The sequence below is a fragment of the Lepidochelys kempii genome, chromosome 1, assembly GCF_965140265.1.
Source record: "Lepidochelys kempii isolate rLepKem1 chromosome 1, rLepKem1.hap2, whole genome shotgun sequence".
NCBI classification, from domain to species: Eukaryota; Metazoa; Chordata; order Testudines; family Cheloniidae; genus Lepidochelys; species Lepidochelys kempii.
In genome coordinates this window covers 322,492,243-322,509,365 of record NC_133256.1, presented here as the reverse complement: position 1 = coordinate 322,509,365, position 17,123 = coordinate 322,492,243, and the positions used below count along the sequence as shown (strand labels likewise).

Here is a 17,123-nt window from a genome sequence, read left to right as displayed (position 1 = left end):
ACTTTCTAATGTTGGATTTTTTAAAGTTTAATTTTAATCTGGAATTTCCAGACTTTTTACTGTAGTATTTTAGGATAAATAGTGCATTGTCTTATTTTTCCCTCCTTAAGTAACTGATAAATATTTACAGCCAAACAGTTTAATGAAGTTTTTGCGTGGAAATTGCCTTCATTTAAAAAAAATGTTAAGAATTGCTCAGTGACAGGAGTCTCCACAGAGCTTGAGAGAAAAATTGAATTGCAGGTCACCACCTCTGATTCTCCAGTGCAGCTCCACTCCTCTGTCATGAATTATGTACCACCATCACAAGAAGTCTCAACGAGATCTTAAACTGTGCTCTGCAGGTCAGCAGATTCAGGTTCTGAAAGATCAGAGAGGGAACACATTCTAGGGTACATTCCTGCAGCACTTGTCATTCATGTGAGTAAGGACTGCAGATGTGGCACTGTTGCCTGGTAGATACACCCCGCCATGGGGTGTCTGGTTGCAAGGGACAAAATAGGGGTTATGGCTCAAGTGGCTAGACAAGATACTGCTGTCCTAGTCTACAAAACAAAGCAGCGCAACCTAGTGGCTAGAGTCCTCGGGGCTGCCTTTGCTCTTGGGGCAGCGCGGCCTAGTGGCTAGAGTCCTCAGGGCTGCTCTTGCTCTTGGGGCAGTGTGGGCCAGTGGCCAGAGTCCTTGAGCAGTGCCCCCACACTGCAGTAGGTTTTGGGTATGGTAGGGGGACCCTGGCCCATCCTCCTTCACCGGGTCCTGACCTAGTGCCCTGTGAAACCAGTAGTCCACAGTTCAGCTCTGTTTCCTATTTTAGCAGTCACATTCCTGGGTCGCTTCCATGCTTCCATGCTTTCTGCTCTGTCAGTTCTCGTGGGATATTGGCCTTCCAGCTCACTCTTGTCCTCCAGGGTAATCAGGGGTTCCGCCATCGATCCCATTGGCTCGGCCTCCACAGTCTGTAGCTCCAGCAATTCCCTGGCAGGAGTCAGCAGTGTGCGTCAGCTCTCCTCTTCAGCCAGCCCAAACTGAGCTGGGCCACTCCGTTTTATATTCTGTCTCTAGGCTGAGCATGCCCAGCAGGGGTGAGGGGGGCGTGGCCTCTTCAGCCCACAGTGTACGGTTAACCCCAGCTGGGTCAGTGCAGGGTCACAGGCCCCTCTGAAGTTAAATGTAACAGTTACTTTTATATAGTTTTACAGTTTGCTCCTTTACATCCATATAAAAAACTCTAAATGCTCCAAAATACTTTACCTGGAGTAACGTGGGGTGTTAGGATATAAGCTTTTTCAAATTCTTGCACTGAAACATAGCAACAAAGCAGCAGCAGTAAATATTTATATTATGATGGTGTCCAAAGGCCCCATTTGAGATTTGGGCCCCATTTTCCTGGGTGCTCTAAAACACAGAAAAGAGACAATCCCAGCCCTAAACGACTTACAAAACATAACTGAATTTCTATCCTGAAAGCTTTCAGAGTAGCAGCCATGTTAGTCTGTATTCGCAAAAAGAAAAGGAGTACTAGTGGCACCTTAGAGACTAACCAATTTATTTGAGCATAAGCTTTTGTGAGCTACAGCTCACTTCATCGGATACATTCAGTGGAAAATACAGTGAGGAGATTTATATACACACAGAACATGAAACAATGGGTGTTATCATACACACTGTAAGGAGAGAGATCACTTAAGATGAGCTATTACCAGCAGGAGAGCCGGGGTGGGGGGGGAGAAAACCTTTTGTAGTGATAATCAAGGTGGGCCATTTCCAGCAGTTAACAGGAACGTCTGAGGAACAGTGGGGGTGGGAGGGGGGAAATAAACAAGGGGAAATAGTTTTACTTTGTGTAATGACACATCCACTCCCAGTCTCTATTCAAGCCTAAGTTAATTGTAGCCAGTTTGCAAATTAATTCCAATTCAGCAGTCTCTCGTTGGAGTCTGTTTTTGAAGTCTTTTTGTTGTAATATTGCGACCTTTAGGTCTGTAATCGAGTGACCAGAGAGATTGAAGTGTTCTCCGACTGGTTTATGAATGTTATAATTCTTGACATCTGATTTCTGTCCATTTATTCTTTTACATAGAGACTGTCCAGTTTGACCAATGTACATGGCAGAGCCGCATTGCTGGCACATGATGGCATAGATCACATTGGTAGATGTGCAGGTGAACGAGCCTCTGATAGTGTGGCTGATGTGATTAGGCCCTATGATGGTGTCCCCTGAATAGATATGAGGACAGAGTTGGCAACGGGATTTGTTGCAAGGATAGGTTCCTGGTTAGTGGTTCTGTTGTGTGATGTGTGTGGTTGCTGGTGAGTATTTGCTTCAGGTTGGGGGGCAGTCTGTGGGCAACGACTGGCCTGTCTCCCAAGATTTGTGAGAGTGATGGGTCGTCCCTCAGGGTAGGTTGTAGATCCTTGATGATGCGTTGGAGAGGTTTTAGTTGGGGGCTGAAGGTGATGGCTAGTGGCGTTCTCTTATTATCTTTGTTGGGCCTGTCCTGTAGTAGGTGACTTCTGGGTACTCTTCTGGCTCTGTCAATTTGTTTCTTCACTTCAGCAGGTGGGTATTGTAGTTGTAAGAATGCTTGATAGAGATCTTGTAGGTGTTTGTCTCTTTCTGAGGGGTTGGAGCAAATGTGGTTGTACGTAGAGCTTGGCTGTAGACGATGGACCGTGTGATGTGGTCTGGGTGAAAGCTGGAGGCATGTAGGTAGGAATAGCGGTCAGTAGGTTTCCGGTATAGGGTGGTGTTTATGTGACCGTTTTTTATTAGCACCATAGTGTCCAGGAAGTGGATCTCTTGTGTGGACTGGTCCAGGCTGAGGTTGATGGTGGGATGGAAATTGTTGAAATCATGGTGGAATTCCTCAAGGGCTTCTTTTCCATGGGTCCAGATGATGAAGATGTCATCAATATAGCGCAAGTAGAGTAGGGGCGTTAGGGGACAAGAGCTGAGGAAGCGTTGTTCTAAGTCAGCCATAAAAATGTTGGCATACTGTGGGGCCATGCGGGTACCCATAGCAGTGCCGCTGATTTGAAGGTATACATTGTCCCCAAATGTAAAATAGTTATGGGTGAGGACAAAGTCACAAAGTTCAGCCACCAGGTTTGCCATGACATTATCAGGGATACTGTTCCTGACGGCTTGTAGTCCATCTTTGTGTGGAATGTTGGTGTAGAGGGCTTCTACATCCATAGTGGCCGGGATGGTGTTTTCAGGAAGATCACTGATGGATTGTAGTTTCCTCAGGAAGTCAGCGGTGTCTCGAAGATAGCTGAGAGTGCTGGTAGCGTAGGGCCTGAGGAAGGAGTCTACATAGCCAGACAATCCTGCTGTCAGGGTGCCAATGCCTGAGATGATGGGGCGCCCAGGATTTCCAGGTTTATGGATCTTGGGTAGCAGATAGAATACCCCAGGTCGGGATTCGAGGGGTGTGTCTGTGCGGATTTGATCTTGTGCTTTTTCAGGGAGTTTCTTGAGCAAATGCTGTAGTTTCTTTTGGTAACCTTCAGTGGGATCAGGGTAATGACTTGTAGAAAGTGGTGTTGGAGAGCTGCCTTGCAGCCTCTTGTTCATATTCCGACCTATTCATGATGATGACAGCACCTCCTTTGTCAGCCTTTTTGATTATGATGTCAGAGTTGTTTTTGAGGCTGTGGATGGCATTGTGTTCTGCACAGCTGAGGTTATGGGGCAAGTGATGCTGCTTTTCCACAATTTCAGCCCGTGCACGTCGGCGGAAGCACTCTATGTAGAAGTCCAGTCTGTTGTTTTGACCTTCAGGAGGAGTCCACCTAGAATCACAGCCCCCCAACCTGAAGTAAATACTCACCAGCAACCACACAACAGAACCACTAACCAAGGAACCTATCCTTGCAACAAAGCCTGTTGCCAACTGTGTCCACATATCTATTCAGGGGACACCATCATAGGGCCTAATCACATCAGCCACACTGTCAGAGGCTCGTTCACCTGCACATCTACCAATGTGATCTATGCCATCATGTGCCAGCAATGCCCCTCTGCCATGTACATTGGTCAAACTGGACAGTCTCTACGTAAAAGAATAAATGGACACAAATCAGACATCAAGAATTAATAATATAACATTATTATATATTATTAATTATTATTATAATTATTAATATATTATAACATTATACATGTTATAATATAACATTATAACGTTCAAAAACCAGTCGGAGAACACTTTGATCTCTTTGGTCACTCGATTACAGACCTAAAAGTGGCAATTCTTCAACAAAAAAAACTTCAAAAACAGACTCCAAGGAGAGACTGCTGAATTGGAATTAATTTGCAAACTGGCTACAATTAACTTAGGCTTGAATAGAGACTGGGAGTGAATGTGTCATTACACAAAGTAAAACTGAACAATTTATTTGAGTATGAGCTTTCGTGAGCTACAGCTCACTTCATCGGATGCATACCGTGGTAACTGCAGCAGACTTTATATATACACAGAGAATATGAAACAATACCTCCTCCCACCCCACTGTCCTGCTGGTAATAGCTTATCTAAAGTGATCATCAGGTTGGGCCATTTCCAGCACAAATCCAGGTTTTCTCACCCTCCACCCCCCCACACAAATTCACTCTCCTGCTGGTGATAGCCCATCCAAAGTGACAACTCTTTACACAATGTGCATGATAATCAAGTTGGGCCATTTCCTGCACAAATCCAGGTTTTCTCACATCCCTCCCACCCCCATACACACACAAACTCACTCTCCTGCTGGTAATAGCTCATCCAAACTGACCACTCTCCAAGTTGTTTGTTAGCTCATCTTAAGTGATCTCTCTCCTTACAGTGTGTATGGTAACACCCATTGTTTCATGTTCTGTGTGTATATAAATCTCCTCACTGTATTTTCCACTGCATGCATCCAATGAAGTGAGCTGTAGCTCACAAAAGCTTATGCTCAAATAAATTGGTTAGTCTTTAAGGTGCCACAAGTCCTCCTTTTCTTTTTATCCTGAAAGCACGTCTCCTAAGAAAAAGTAGTTCCTTTTTGGTAGACTTGATTCAAACAGCACAGCTATCTTTTATTTATTTTGTTCATGCTTCTTTTTTTTTTTAAAGAAAATTTATTATTATTACTATTATTTACTGCTGGTGTTTATTTCATTGTTCAGCTTATTTTTCCTTTTCACTATTGGTTTTAATACCGTACATGATATATTCATCTAATTATATGCGAGTAAACTTTAAAGATCAAATCATGAATATGAAACATTTGAAGCAGTGAGATTTTTTATTTCGATGTTATATTATTAATTCAATAGCTGCATTATATACATTTCCAAGTTCCCAAAGGCAGGATAAAATTTGGGTTTTCAACTTCCAGAAGCCAAATCAGAATAAAAAAATATTAATTTAAAAATAATAACTTTTTAGAAATGAAAGAAAAATTCAGCATGCTTCTTTGATTCTCTCTCATGGCCACTGCTCTTCTCTTTCTGTTGAGAGAGATAGTGGAGGGGGGTGGTGGGGAGGACAGGCTACACTATCTCTTTGGTACTTACTCTAATAATAGGGAATATGTATCTGTGTACCTCACAATTTTTAACATGTTATAGTCTCACAACACCCCAGGGAGGTAGGGGAGTTGTTCAAGGAATTGAACCTGATCCTCTAAGGCAGGGGTTCTCAACCTTTTTCTTTTTGAGACTCCTCTCCCTCCCTCCCCCCCCCCCAACATGCTATAAAAACTCCGTGGCTCACCTGTGCCACAGTAACTGGTTTTCTGAATATAAAAGCCCGGGCTGGCATAATTGCCTGGAGCCTTATGCCACAGGGGCCCCCACAAAGCTACATTGCTCAGTCTTTGGCTTCAGTCCCATGTGGTAGGGCTCACAGCCCTGGGCTACAGCGAGTTTAATGCTGGCCCTGTTTGGTATCCCCCTCCCCCTGAAACCTGCTCGCAGCCTCCCCGGGGCCCTGGCTGAGTACCACTGTTCTAAGGCCTAAACTAGAACCCTTATCACTGGACCACCCTTCTTCTTCCCTGTCTTTTATGTTGTAGAAGAGAGGCTATGAAACAAATAGCTATACAGCTACTCTTTTCTTTCTGCAAGATTATTTTCTCATATAGTGGTTTAAAAGGTTTCAACATATATGGGCATTGTAACTGTAATTGTCACATTATACTGTGTGTTAGCCTTCGTTTTAACCATTTGGTATGTAAGATTAATGTACAAATATGACACAGTTATTTATAAATGTAGATTTTAATTAAATTTAGCTTCTGGTTAAGTTCCTCTTTAAAAAAATCATTTGATTCATTTACTCACCTCTGTATAAAGATTATGTGAGATTTGCTTTTTCTTCATCTAGGGTCTTCACCATCCTCATACACTTAAAGGTACTTTCTCTGTTTCTCGACCAAAAATGTTCCACGTATTTTCCTAGAACCTGAGTATTTGATCAGCTGCAATTTAGTATGCATTATTTTACTATTCACAGCAGCACTGATAGGGGATGCAGAACTGCCCATTCACTAGAATGTGGCACGGAGGAAGAAAAGACAAACAACTTCATGCTTTTAAATCAGCATGTTCAGTACAAACTCGTAGGTAAGTGTTTCACTTCACAGGTATAGGTAAAGAAAATATTGTTTAGCATGTCTGTTTGTTTCTCTCTTTCAGTTATTGTAATGGATGCATGCTAGATCCAGATTGTGGTCTCTGCTATAAACTGAACAAGTCAAATGTTGTTGACTCCTCATGTGTTCCAGTTAAGAAAGAATCTACAATGGCAGCAGCATGGGGCAGGTACGTCACTTTGAGAGTTTATATTCCTTAATTCATAACTGGCCTCAATCAAAATTTATTTTCAGACTGCTGTGAGCATTTATGCTTTCATTGAAAATGGTATTCTTAAACATCTTTCCAGAAAATTGATCTTTTGACTGGTATTTTTGACATTATTATTTCATTATAGTGTATAGTATACATTTCCAGTGTGAAAAAGGTCCCATGTAGACTTCATTTTTCAAGGAAAATAGAAGCTGTCTAGGAGTTGAAGTACTTGTGATGGTTGACTTAAAAGGTCACATCAGATTTTTCGGAACACTAATTGCAAAGAACGATGAAAAATTAGTACTCGTGCTATGACGGAATGATAGCTTTGAAAGACATTAATTATGCAGACTTCTGTGCTGCACAGATGAAGTGATTAAAAAGGCAAGATATAGTGGGTATGTTTGTGTATTGACACAGCTGTACACACATATGTTTAAGTGCTGCAACACGAATAGAGTGGCAAACCTCTAGGACCAACTCTAAGGACACTTTTCATTTTCCTGCTGTTTTGGATTTTTTCTTCTGAGACAATTTCCCCTCCCCCGCACGCCCTCCAGTTACATTTGAAGCTGTGAAGTTTCATTTTCTTTTAAACCTTACCTTTGTTCAAACATTTTAAAATTAAGACAAAGCTTATAGGCCTAGTCAGTCAGCTGAACAAGTCTAAAATGTCCGCTGCATGGTATGTGTGCAAGAATTTGTGGTTTCCCACATTTTTAAAGTGGCAACACTGTACACCTTGTGCTTGTGTGTGAATATATATGTGTACACACAGAGAGGTTCCCACTAAAATGTCAGCAGTTACTATGCCCTTGTGCATGAGACAGCAAAGCATTTACCTACCCTTAGAAAGATTTTGTATAGTTTTAACTTTTATCAGGCAATCACTGTAAGACCAATAACCTGTGATAATGTAGTGTAAAGTCTTTATCAACATGAGTTTGGGATGGTGTGAAGCCACAAGGAAATTATATAGGTCATCCACGACTGCTGATAAAACCTTTCTACTTCATCTCACTACCATGTATTTTGTTTATGCCACATGTTCCATAAAAGTGTTTTTAGAAAAGTTTTTTAAGTTTTTATTGGAGCTATTTTTTGTCTTTCTCCAACTTCAAAGTCAGGAGCCTTAGCTATGATGAGTCACAACTGCCTAGGGCTCAGAGGAAATGAAAATATCAAACTAACTAAGTAAATAATATGTGTAAAGTGTCTCTAAAAAGGACCTCATCTTTCTTCAATATACATTAAAATGTTATGTCCAATCTCTTGGGCTGTTCCAGGCATAGAGGTGAGTGATGTGATTCCATTAGATCGAGGGATATTATATTTATTCACTTATGAAAAAGCATCACTGCTGCTTTGCTGCATCACCATATTGTGGCTTGATTTTAAAAGTGGTTGGATAATTTTGTGACCAATAAAATATGTAGTTAAAAAAAAAACCTAAAATAAAGGCTATAAAATCTCATGTGTAAGGGACCAGGGTGTAGGCAGTCCCGGCTGGTGTTCACCAGTCAAGGATGGCCACGAGGCAGTAGCCAGTGAGCAGGGATTGGAATAATCATTAGAACTGGGACTGATAAACAAAAGGGTCAGAGTCAGCCTGGGGTTGGAAACCAGAGATCAGAAAGCGAGGTGTAGTCTGGATTCGCAGCAGTCCAGAAGCCTGCGTGGTTGTCCAAGACAACTTCCTGAAGCAACCTCCAGGGTTAAATAATGCTCATAAACCAAACAGAGGGCCACTGGGTGTTGTCAGTATTGATCATTAGGTGGTACTTCCTGTGGCGCCTAATCTCGAGAGTGTTCCTTGGATAGGGCTCTGTACAGCCTCCCCGTGGTGATGTGGGAATGTCAACTATCCCAGGCTCAACAGACCTCGGTTCTAGTTCTACAGAGCCGTACATCATGCTCTTGAGCATATAGTGAATATCTCCCCTGTAGCTCGCACCATCTTGATTTTCAGAGGAGCTCCCATATTCTTTATTTGTCATAATAGATCTTTCTTCATATTCAGAATCAACATTTGTTTCATGTACTCTACCATTTTAAGAAAGAAAAGGAGGACTTGTGGCACCTTAGAGACTAACCAATTTATTTGAGCATAAGCTTTCGTGAGCTACAGCTCACTTCATCGGATGCATCCGATGAAGTGAGCTGTAGCTCACGAAAGCTTATGGTCAAATAAATTGGTTAGTCTCTAAGGTGCCACAAGTCCTCCTTTTCTTTCTGCAAAATACAGACTAACACGGCTGTTACTCTGAAATCTACCATTTTAAGTACCATCTCTGTAGCTAGGGAAGATGTAATAGTATACAGTAAGACTTAAATGGAGACATAAACTTGTTACTCTGAAAATCCTTCCTAAGAGGAGGAAAACCTACTACAATACTCACTGTAAGGGTGTGGGGAATAGAATCCAGATCTGCAGAGCTAGAATAGTTGATACTCACAGTGCCACCTGCAGGCCATGCAGAGCAACAGCCAGGGAGCTTTGTGGAAAACAGACACTCCCAAAGAACCCAGAGTGACAGTACCTTGCAGCCCTCTGATTGGCCAGCACCCTATTTAGTCCTGGAGGGTGCCCCAGGAAGTTGTGTGGGCAACAACAGAGACTTCAGGCCTGCTGCAACTCCAGACCTCACCTCATCTCCTGATCTCTGATCTCCAGTTCCAGCCTGACCCTGACTCTTGCCTCGTGACTCTATCTTGGTACTGTCTCTGACTCCAGCCTGACTCTGAGCCTGCCTCCCGATTCCAGTCTGGTACTTCGGCAGGTCTCCAATCCCAGACTGACTTTTATCCTGACTCTTGCTTAATGAACCCAGCTCTGGTGATTCCTCTGACCCCTGCTCACCAACTATTGTCCCTGATGTGTGAACCCCAGCCCAGCTGTGACCAGACCACCTAGGCTCTCGTCTCTTATAGTTTGCCTAGACCCACTTCCAACCTCCTCCGCAGGAGCCCATTAACAGGGATATGGAAGGGGTGGATCTACCATCACCCATTGGATCCCATGGTGTACCAGACCTGCAGGAGCGGGTCATGCAACTCCAAAGCAAGAACCATCTGCTGCAGTTCCAAGTGGCACAGCTCTTAGAGGAAAATCAGATACTCCTTGAGCAGTTAGCATGGTCCCAGGAAGAGAATTCTGTGCTCCAGGCTCAGGTTGGGCCACTGCCCTCTGTACAGGGCCCTGCAGTACCACTACCCAACGATTTGAGAGGAACTGCCAGAAGTTCAAGGGGCTCCTGAACCAATGCCGTCTCCTTTTCCTGCTTCGCCTTCTAATGTATCCCACCTACCAGGCCCACGTGGGACTAGCGATCAGTTTGCAGGCAGAGGAAGCACTGGATTGGACCTCCCTCCTGCTGGAGCAGGACAGCCTGGTGTTAATGGACTGGTATGCCTTCCTGTGAGTATCTTCAGTGACCTTTGACCACCTTCATTGCACTTGCTCAGCTGAAGCCGCAACTACGAGGCCCCAGCAAGGATAGGAGCCAGCTGCCTCATACGCTGCCCACTTCCAGAGCCGTCCCTTGGGTAGGGCGAATTGGGACGACTTCTGTGGGCCCCGCACTTTGGGGAGCCCCACAGGCCAGTGCAATTGGCCAGCATGGTCGGTCCTGGAAGACATAGGTGCAAGAACTAGGAGTGCAGGGAGTGCTGCTGCCCCGCCCGCCTGGGCTCCCGGCTGCCGCCCCACGCGACTGGGGTCCCAGCTGCTGCCCTGCGCGACCGAGGCTCTGCCACCCGCGTTTCGGTGCAATGAGTCATCCACCCGGCTGGAGCCATGAGCCGCTGTGGCGCTATGGTCAACAATAGCCCTGCGGTAGGCACCGCCAACTGCCAGCAGCAGCAGGCAGCCCAGCACCAGGCCAGATCTGTCCCGCCAGCCTGGCCACAGATGCAGAGTGGGGCCCCTAAGCCAGCGGGTACTGATTTGTCCCAAGCCCTGCAACCCACCGAATGATGGTCCTGCCCAGTTCCATCAACTTGTGGCTGACGTTGAATGGAATAAGGCAGCCCAACTGCGTCATTTTCAGTGTGGACTTAGTGAAGAAGTAAAGGATGGGCTAGCCTATGTTGAGACCCTGACCCGCTTGGGTGCTTTCATTAACCTCTCTCTCTGCACTGACAACTAGCTGCAGGAGCAAAAGGAGAGGACGGGCATCCTGCCACTGCTTCACCCACACCCTAGACCAAAAGCCTGAGCGCCCAATCATGAAATAATGTGGGTTGATCTGGCCACTGATGCTTGAGCCTGGAAGAAAAGAAACGGCAACAGCACAATAACTTACACTTTTACTGTGGAGCACCAGCACGTGCCATGGCCTCTTGCCCATTGCAGACCTTGACCCCTAAGGAATCAGGAAACAAGCAAGCCCAAATCATACTGGGTTTGGGGGTGCGGCCTGGGCACTACTGGAGCATTGTGCTCTGGAACTATCCCCAAGACCTGCAGAGAAACGCAATCCAGGATATGCAGGTCCTCCCCATACTTCCAAGTATGAATAAAGTTACATACCATGGATGATGCCAAATGGATTCCCCCTCAGTGGGCCTTGGTTGCTTCCAGGGCTACCGATGACTTCTTTAGAGGCTAAAGCCACTTGAGCACTACAAATCCCCCTCCATTAAAAGCATACATCCGTTCTTTTAGAAACAACTGATGTGTCCCTCCTGTCCTTGGGGCCAGTAATGCAGGAAACAGTACGTCTAGAGGCTGTAATCCAGGGCCATCAGGAAGTACAACAGTTCAATGTGATCCATTCACCACACTTCCCCCTACTTCTCTGTATCACTTGGCTGGAGCAACGTGGCCCTTGTATCTCCTTGCAAGAAAAGAGGATCAGCTTCCCATCTGAATGCTGCCGAAACGTCTGTTTATGCGCAACTGGCCCCAGTCCTCTGCTCCAGGCTCCTGTAGCTGATTGGAAGTGACAGCATGTGTGGGGGAACTCCAGATGGCAGTTAGCCAGAAGGAGTCACTCCTAAGCCTGAGTCCCTATCTTTTGAAAAGTATTGGGATTATGTGGAAGTTTTAAAAAGAAGATTGCAGCCATGCTACCTCCACACTTCCCCATAGATGGGCGAAGGTCCCTTATGGGTTTATGACTATGACTTCCCCATAGATGGGCGAAGGTCCCTTATGGGTTTATGTGATGTCCAATCCAGAACTGGCAACCCTTCATGTGTGCATCCAGGAAAACCTGGCCAACGGCTTCATCCAGTGCTCCACCTCTCCAGTAGGGGCTCTTATCCTTTTTTTTAAGAAACAAGGACAGAATGCTACACCTTTGTTTAGACGGCCCTAAACCAGGAGACCGTCCAAAACCGTTATCCCCCTGCCCTTAATCTTGGAGTTCCTAGATTGTGAGTATTGTAATAAAAACAAACCCTGCATTATTCTTCAGTAATGGCCCCTAAACATTATAAAATTACTGGAACTTGTAATGTTGTGGACTACTTCTGTAGAATACTGTAGTTATTTTTTAAATGTTTCCTCTGCTCCTATTTTGTAGCAATAACACTGCATGTGTGTTTACAGTGAATGACAATTATTCACAAGTACAGTATGTTCCAAATCAAGAATATCCGTATGGTGGAGGAAAAGAAGATAGAGATTTCAGTCCCTTGAGACTGCCAGCAAGGCTGTTTATATTGCAGAGGTTGCCATGGAAACCTGAGAAGAAAATTAGAGTATCAAAATGTTTTTACAGGAAAAATATGAGACATTGATTCTCTCAAATGTAGGGATGCCCGTGGCAGACAATGGTACCAGGGGATGAAAAGAACCCACAAAAATAAATCGAACCCAAACGTATGCCACAAGAAATGTGCAGCAAGCATAACTGTCTGGTTGACAGCAAGGAATTGGGAGGGGGGTGAGTTTCCATAGAGAAAAGGCTAGAAGAGATGTTGCATGTTTGATCTGTTACATAAACATGACTCATATGTCAGGTATATTTGAGGGTGAAACATTGAGGGACAGCTCATCTAACTCATTAGCATAGACACGGCAGGCCTTGGCATTTTTGTATGGGCCTGAAAAACAATTTTTGTATGCACCACCAACCTTCCTGACTCCTGTGTACAGTGATCACACCACTGTTCCCAAGGCCAGCCCAAATATTTTGAGGTTGGTTAGCAAGATTGTTCTGTACTGATTCATTTTATGTAAAAGGAAGGAAGAGGAATGGGAATCTTCAGATCACTACCAGCCACATTTTGTGAGAGAAGTGAGGGCCCAGCATGTGGAGTTGATTATTTTCAAACCTGTGCTTAATCCACTAGACGACGCTGCCTCTCTTGAACTGCTCCTTCACTTCCTAATAGAGGAACCATGGGCAGTCTATCACTGCAAACAAATCTGGGGTCTTCTCAGAAACTATGTGACTTCTGTTTGTGCATTTCATGGACACTCCTGCCCCAAGGCCAATCCATAGGGCAACAGGAAGAGATTTTAATTGTCAAAATATGTAAGATTTTATCTCTACAAGGAAAAAAGCTCGAGGGGCAAAAATAATGAGACCTGTAGTTACTCTTGACACATCTGTATCCTCAATACAGTGGGACTGTGCACGTGAGCCCACAAGATTGGCTCTGGGCACAGCCTGTGGATAGAAACAGATCAGCACCCATGGCTCTGACTTTATGTGCTAGGTAGTACATTGGCACTGAGGGAGGGAGACATTAGCAAGAGCTATGTGCATTTTACTTTTGTAGTCAGTTGGCTACAAGGATGTTGTTGGCACACCTCCAGGAATGCAAGTTCGCTATTCTGATTTTTTTTTAAAGTATCCTGGTTCATCGAAAGTAAATTGGACAATTAGAGACCAGATTTTGAGAGACCAGAAATCCTAAATAGATTCCTGCTATTGAGACATTTTATAAGTTTGTTTAATTTCAAAGAGATATAGGTATTACTGATCATCTTGGTTACCTGCCTGTGGGTGAAACTTTAGACAAAATACTTTAAAGGCTTTGTAAAGACTCTGGAAAGTTATACATTTATCCCATCTTTTCTATTAGACCAATACATATCAGTTAAGATTATTGAAAAGCAATTTAAATACTCTTTTATTTTGTGGCGATAGTAGATTTTCCTGGAGGGTTCAGCAGGTGGAGATCTATTAGCAAAGGGTCCTTTAGCTGTTTGTAAATGACCCTCCTGTATTTTTTTCATGTCCAGTACAGTGAGAAACTCATTACTACTCAGTTTTCCAAGCCATTGACCAATTTGTATAGTAGCTTCTGAAATATGACAGGTATACTATGAATCACTTTTTAAAAGACATTTTATTTATGATTAAAAATGTGTGTGTGTATTTGTATATTTAAAACCTGTGAGTCTCTCTGTTTCTTCATAGGAGATGCATAAATCCCCCTTGTACATCAATCTGAGATCAGTAAATACTCTGAGAATGAAGTTGTCGTCAATTCAAATGAAGTTGCTTGTTTCGCATTACAGGGAGTATCAGTAAAAATATTATTAGTGAAACTGCAATCTTCAGAACCTTTCTATAAAGACTTCCATTTACAAGTTATTTTAGTAAAAACTGAAGTACTGGGGAATCAGTTTCTCTTGTGGAGACCTCAGGTTAATAGATTATAGGCATGAATATAATTGCTACTGTATTTTTAAAATGGTAGCACAACAGAGTGAATAATTAATTGAAAAGGCTAGCTAGATCTGCCATACTGCCAACACACAAAAGGAATACATTAACTAATCAAGTACCCCCAGAGGGATTTCTTTCTGGGTAGTGTATGTGACCCTAATCTAATTATTCAGTCCACTAAAATATCCACAGCCTTTATAGGCTGCAGAAAACAGTATTTTGTTACTTTTCTTTTTCACTGGATCATTTTCAGAAATAAGAATAAAATATTTTCTGAATTAAGTAAATAGAGACTTGGGGAGAATACAGCGATTCTAACTGCAGATTTGCCAAAAGTTGAAAACTGCAGATCTTTGTGCAGTTGGAATCACCATTATTGGTGCAGTCCCAGAATAACAACATGGCTATATTGTCCCATTTGAGTAAATACATTGTGCAGAATAGTAATGTATAAAATACAAGAAAATATGAAAATAGAAATGAAAAAAAATGGTTTTTTTACTGTTATAGGTTCTTCAGATTTCACTATGAAGCCTAAAATCTGATGAACTATCCTTTTCTGATGATGGAGTGTGGGGTCACTTTCATTTTTCCTATGCTGATCCTGACAACTTCCATTCTTAAGAGGTAGCAGATATTTACAAATTGTGGATGTATACTTCAATATCATTTCCACTAACTATTAACAGAGAGAGCCAGCAGAACAGCAGGACAAAGCAATGTGTATATTAGGTCCACAATCACAAATAAATCTGCTGCTCTTGTCGCATTTATGGTCAGGTGGCCAGCAAAGTAGATGGTATTTTCATAGGGCTGTTAAGCGATTAACAAAATTAATAGTGTAATTAAAAAAATTAATTGTAATTAATCATGCTGTTAAACAATAATAGAATACCATTTATTTAAATATTTTTGGATGTTTTCAACATTTTCAAATATATTGATTTCAATTACAACACAGAATACAAAGTTTACAGTGCTCACTTTATATTTATTTTTATTACAAATATTTGGACTGTAAAAAACAAAAGAAACAGTATTTTTCAATTCACCTAATACAAGAACTGTAGTGCAATAACTTTGTCATGAAAGTTGAACTTACAAATGTAGAATTATGTACAAAAAATATCTGCACTCAAAAATAAAACAATGTAAAACTTTAGAGCCTACAAGTCCACTCAGTCCTACTTCTTGTTCAGCCAATAGCTCTGACAAACAAGGTTGGTTACAATCACAGGAGATAATGCTGCTTGCTTCTTGTTTACAGTGTCACCTGAAAGTGAGAACAGGTGTTTGCATGGCACTGTTGTAGTCGGTGTTGCAAGATATTTACATGCCAGATGCACTAAAGATTCATATGTCTCTTAATGCTTCAACCACCATTCCAGAGGACGTGTCCATGCTGATGACGGGTTCTGCTCCATAACGATCCAAAGAACTGCGGACCAATGCATGTTCGTTTTCATCAAATGCATCAGATGCCACCAGCAGAAGGTTGATTTTCTTTTTGGTGGTTTGGGTTCTATAGTTTCAACATCAGAGTGTTGCTCTTTTAGGACTTCTGAAAGCATGCTCTACACCTCATCCCTCTCAGATTTTGGAAGGTACTTCAGATTCTTAAATCTTGGGTTGAGTGCTGTAGCTATTTTTAGAAATTTCACATTGGTATCTTCTTTGCATTTTGCCAGATTTACAATGAAAGTGTTTTTAAAATGAACAATATGTGCTGGGTCATCATCAGAGATGCTATAACATGAAATATATGGCAGAATGCATGTAAAACGGAGCAGGAGACATACAAATCTCCCCCAAAGAGTTCAGTCACAAATTTAATTAACACATTATTTTTTTTAACGAGTGTCATCAGCATGTCCTCTGGAACGATGGCCGAAACATGGAGAGGCATATGAATCTTTAGCACAGCTTTCATCACGTAAATACCTTGCGACATCAGCTACTACAGTACCATGCGAACACCTGTTCTCACTTTCAGGTGACATTGTAATTAAGAAGTGGGCAACATTATCTCCTGTAAATGTAAACAAACTTGTTTTTCATAGCGATTGGCTGAACAAGAAGTAGGAAGGAGTGGACTTGTCGGCTCTAAAGTTTTACATTGTTTTGTTTTTGAGTGCAGTTATATAACAAAAAACCCTACATTTGTAAATTGCACTTTCATGATAAAGAGATTGCACTACAGTACTTGTATGAGGTGAGCTGAAAAATACTATTTCTTTTGTTTAGCATTTTTACAGTGCAAGTATTTGTAATAAAAAATAATATAAAGTGATCACTGTAGACTTTGTAGTCTATGTTGTAATTGAAATAGATATATTTGAAAATGTAGAAGAACAACCGCAAATATTTAATAAATTTCAATTGGTATTCTATTGTTGAACAGTGCAATTGATCGTGATTAATATTTTAATCACGAGTAACATTTTTGAGTTAATGGCGTGAGCTAACTGCGATTAATCGACAGCCCTGTGTTTTAACCATCCTGACCTGTCAGTCCTGAGGGTAACTTTTTTTTTTTAATTTACTTTAAGGGTAGATTACCTGTTGGGCCTGTCAACCTTGACAGTATCCCTTTAAATGGTTTTTAAAATAAAACATCAAGTTTTCATATATGTACATAAAGAATTCAGATTAAGGCAGGGTTTTTGTCATAACTG

The 17,123-nt window shown here is 42.3% G+C and overlaps 1 protein-coding gene across 1 annotated transcript in view; it reads left to right on the top strand.

Moving 5' to 3' along the window:
- Positions 1-17,123, top strand: part of SLC2A13 (solute carrier family 2 member 13) — a 317,250-nt gene that overhangs the window by 249,424 nt on the left and 50,703 nt on the right. Inside the window, exon 7 of the mRNA XM_073328433.1 lies at positions 6,668-6,793. Within this exon, the coding sequence (XP_073184534.1) occupies positions 6,668-6,793 (126 nt within the window). The remainder of the gene's footprint in view (positions 1-6,667; positions 6,794-17,123) is intronic.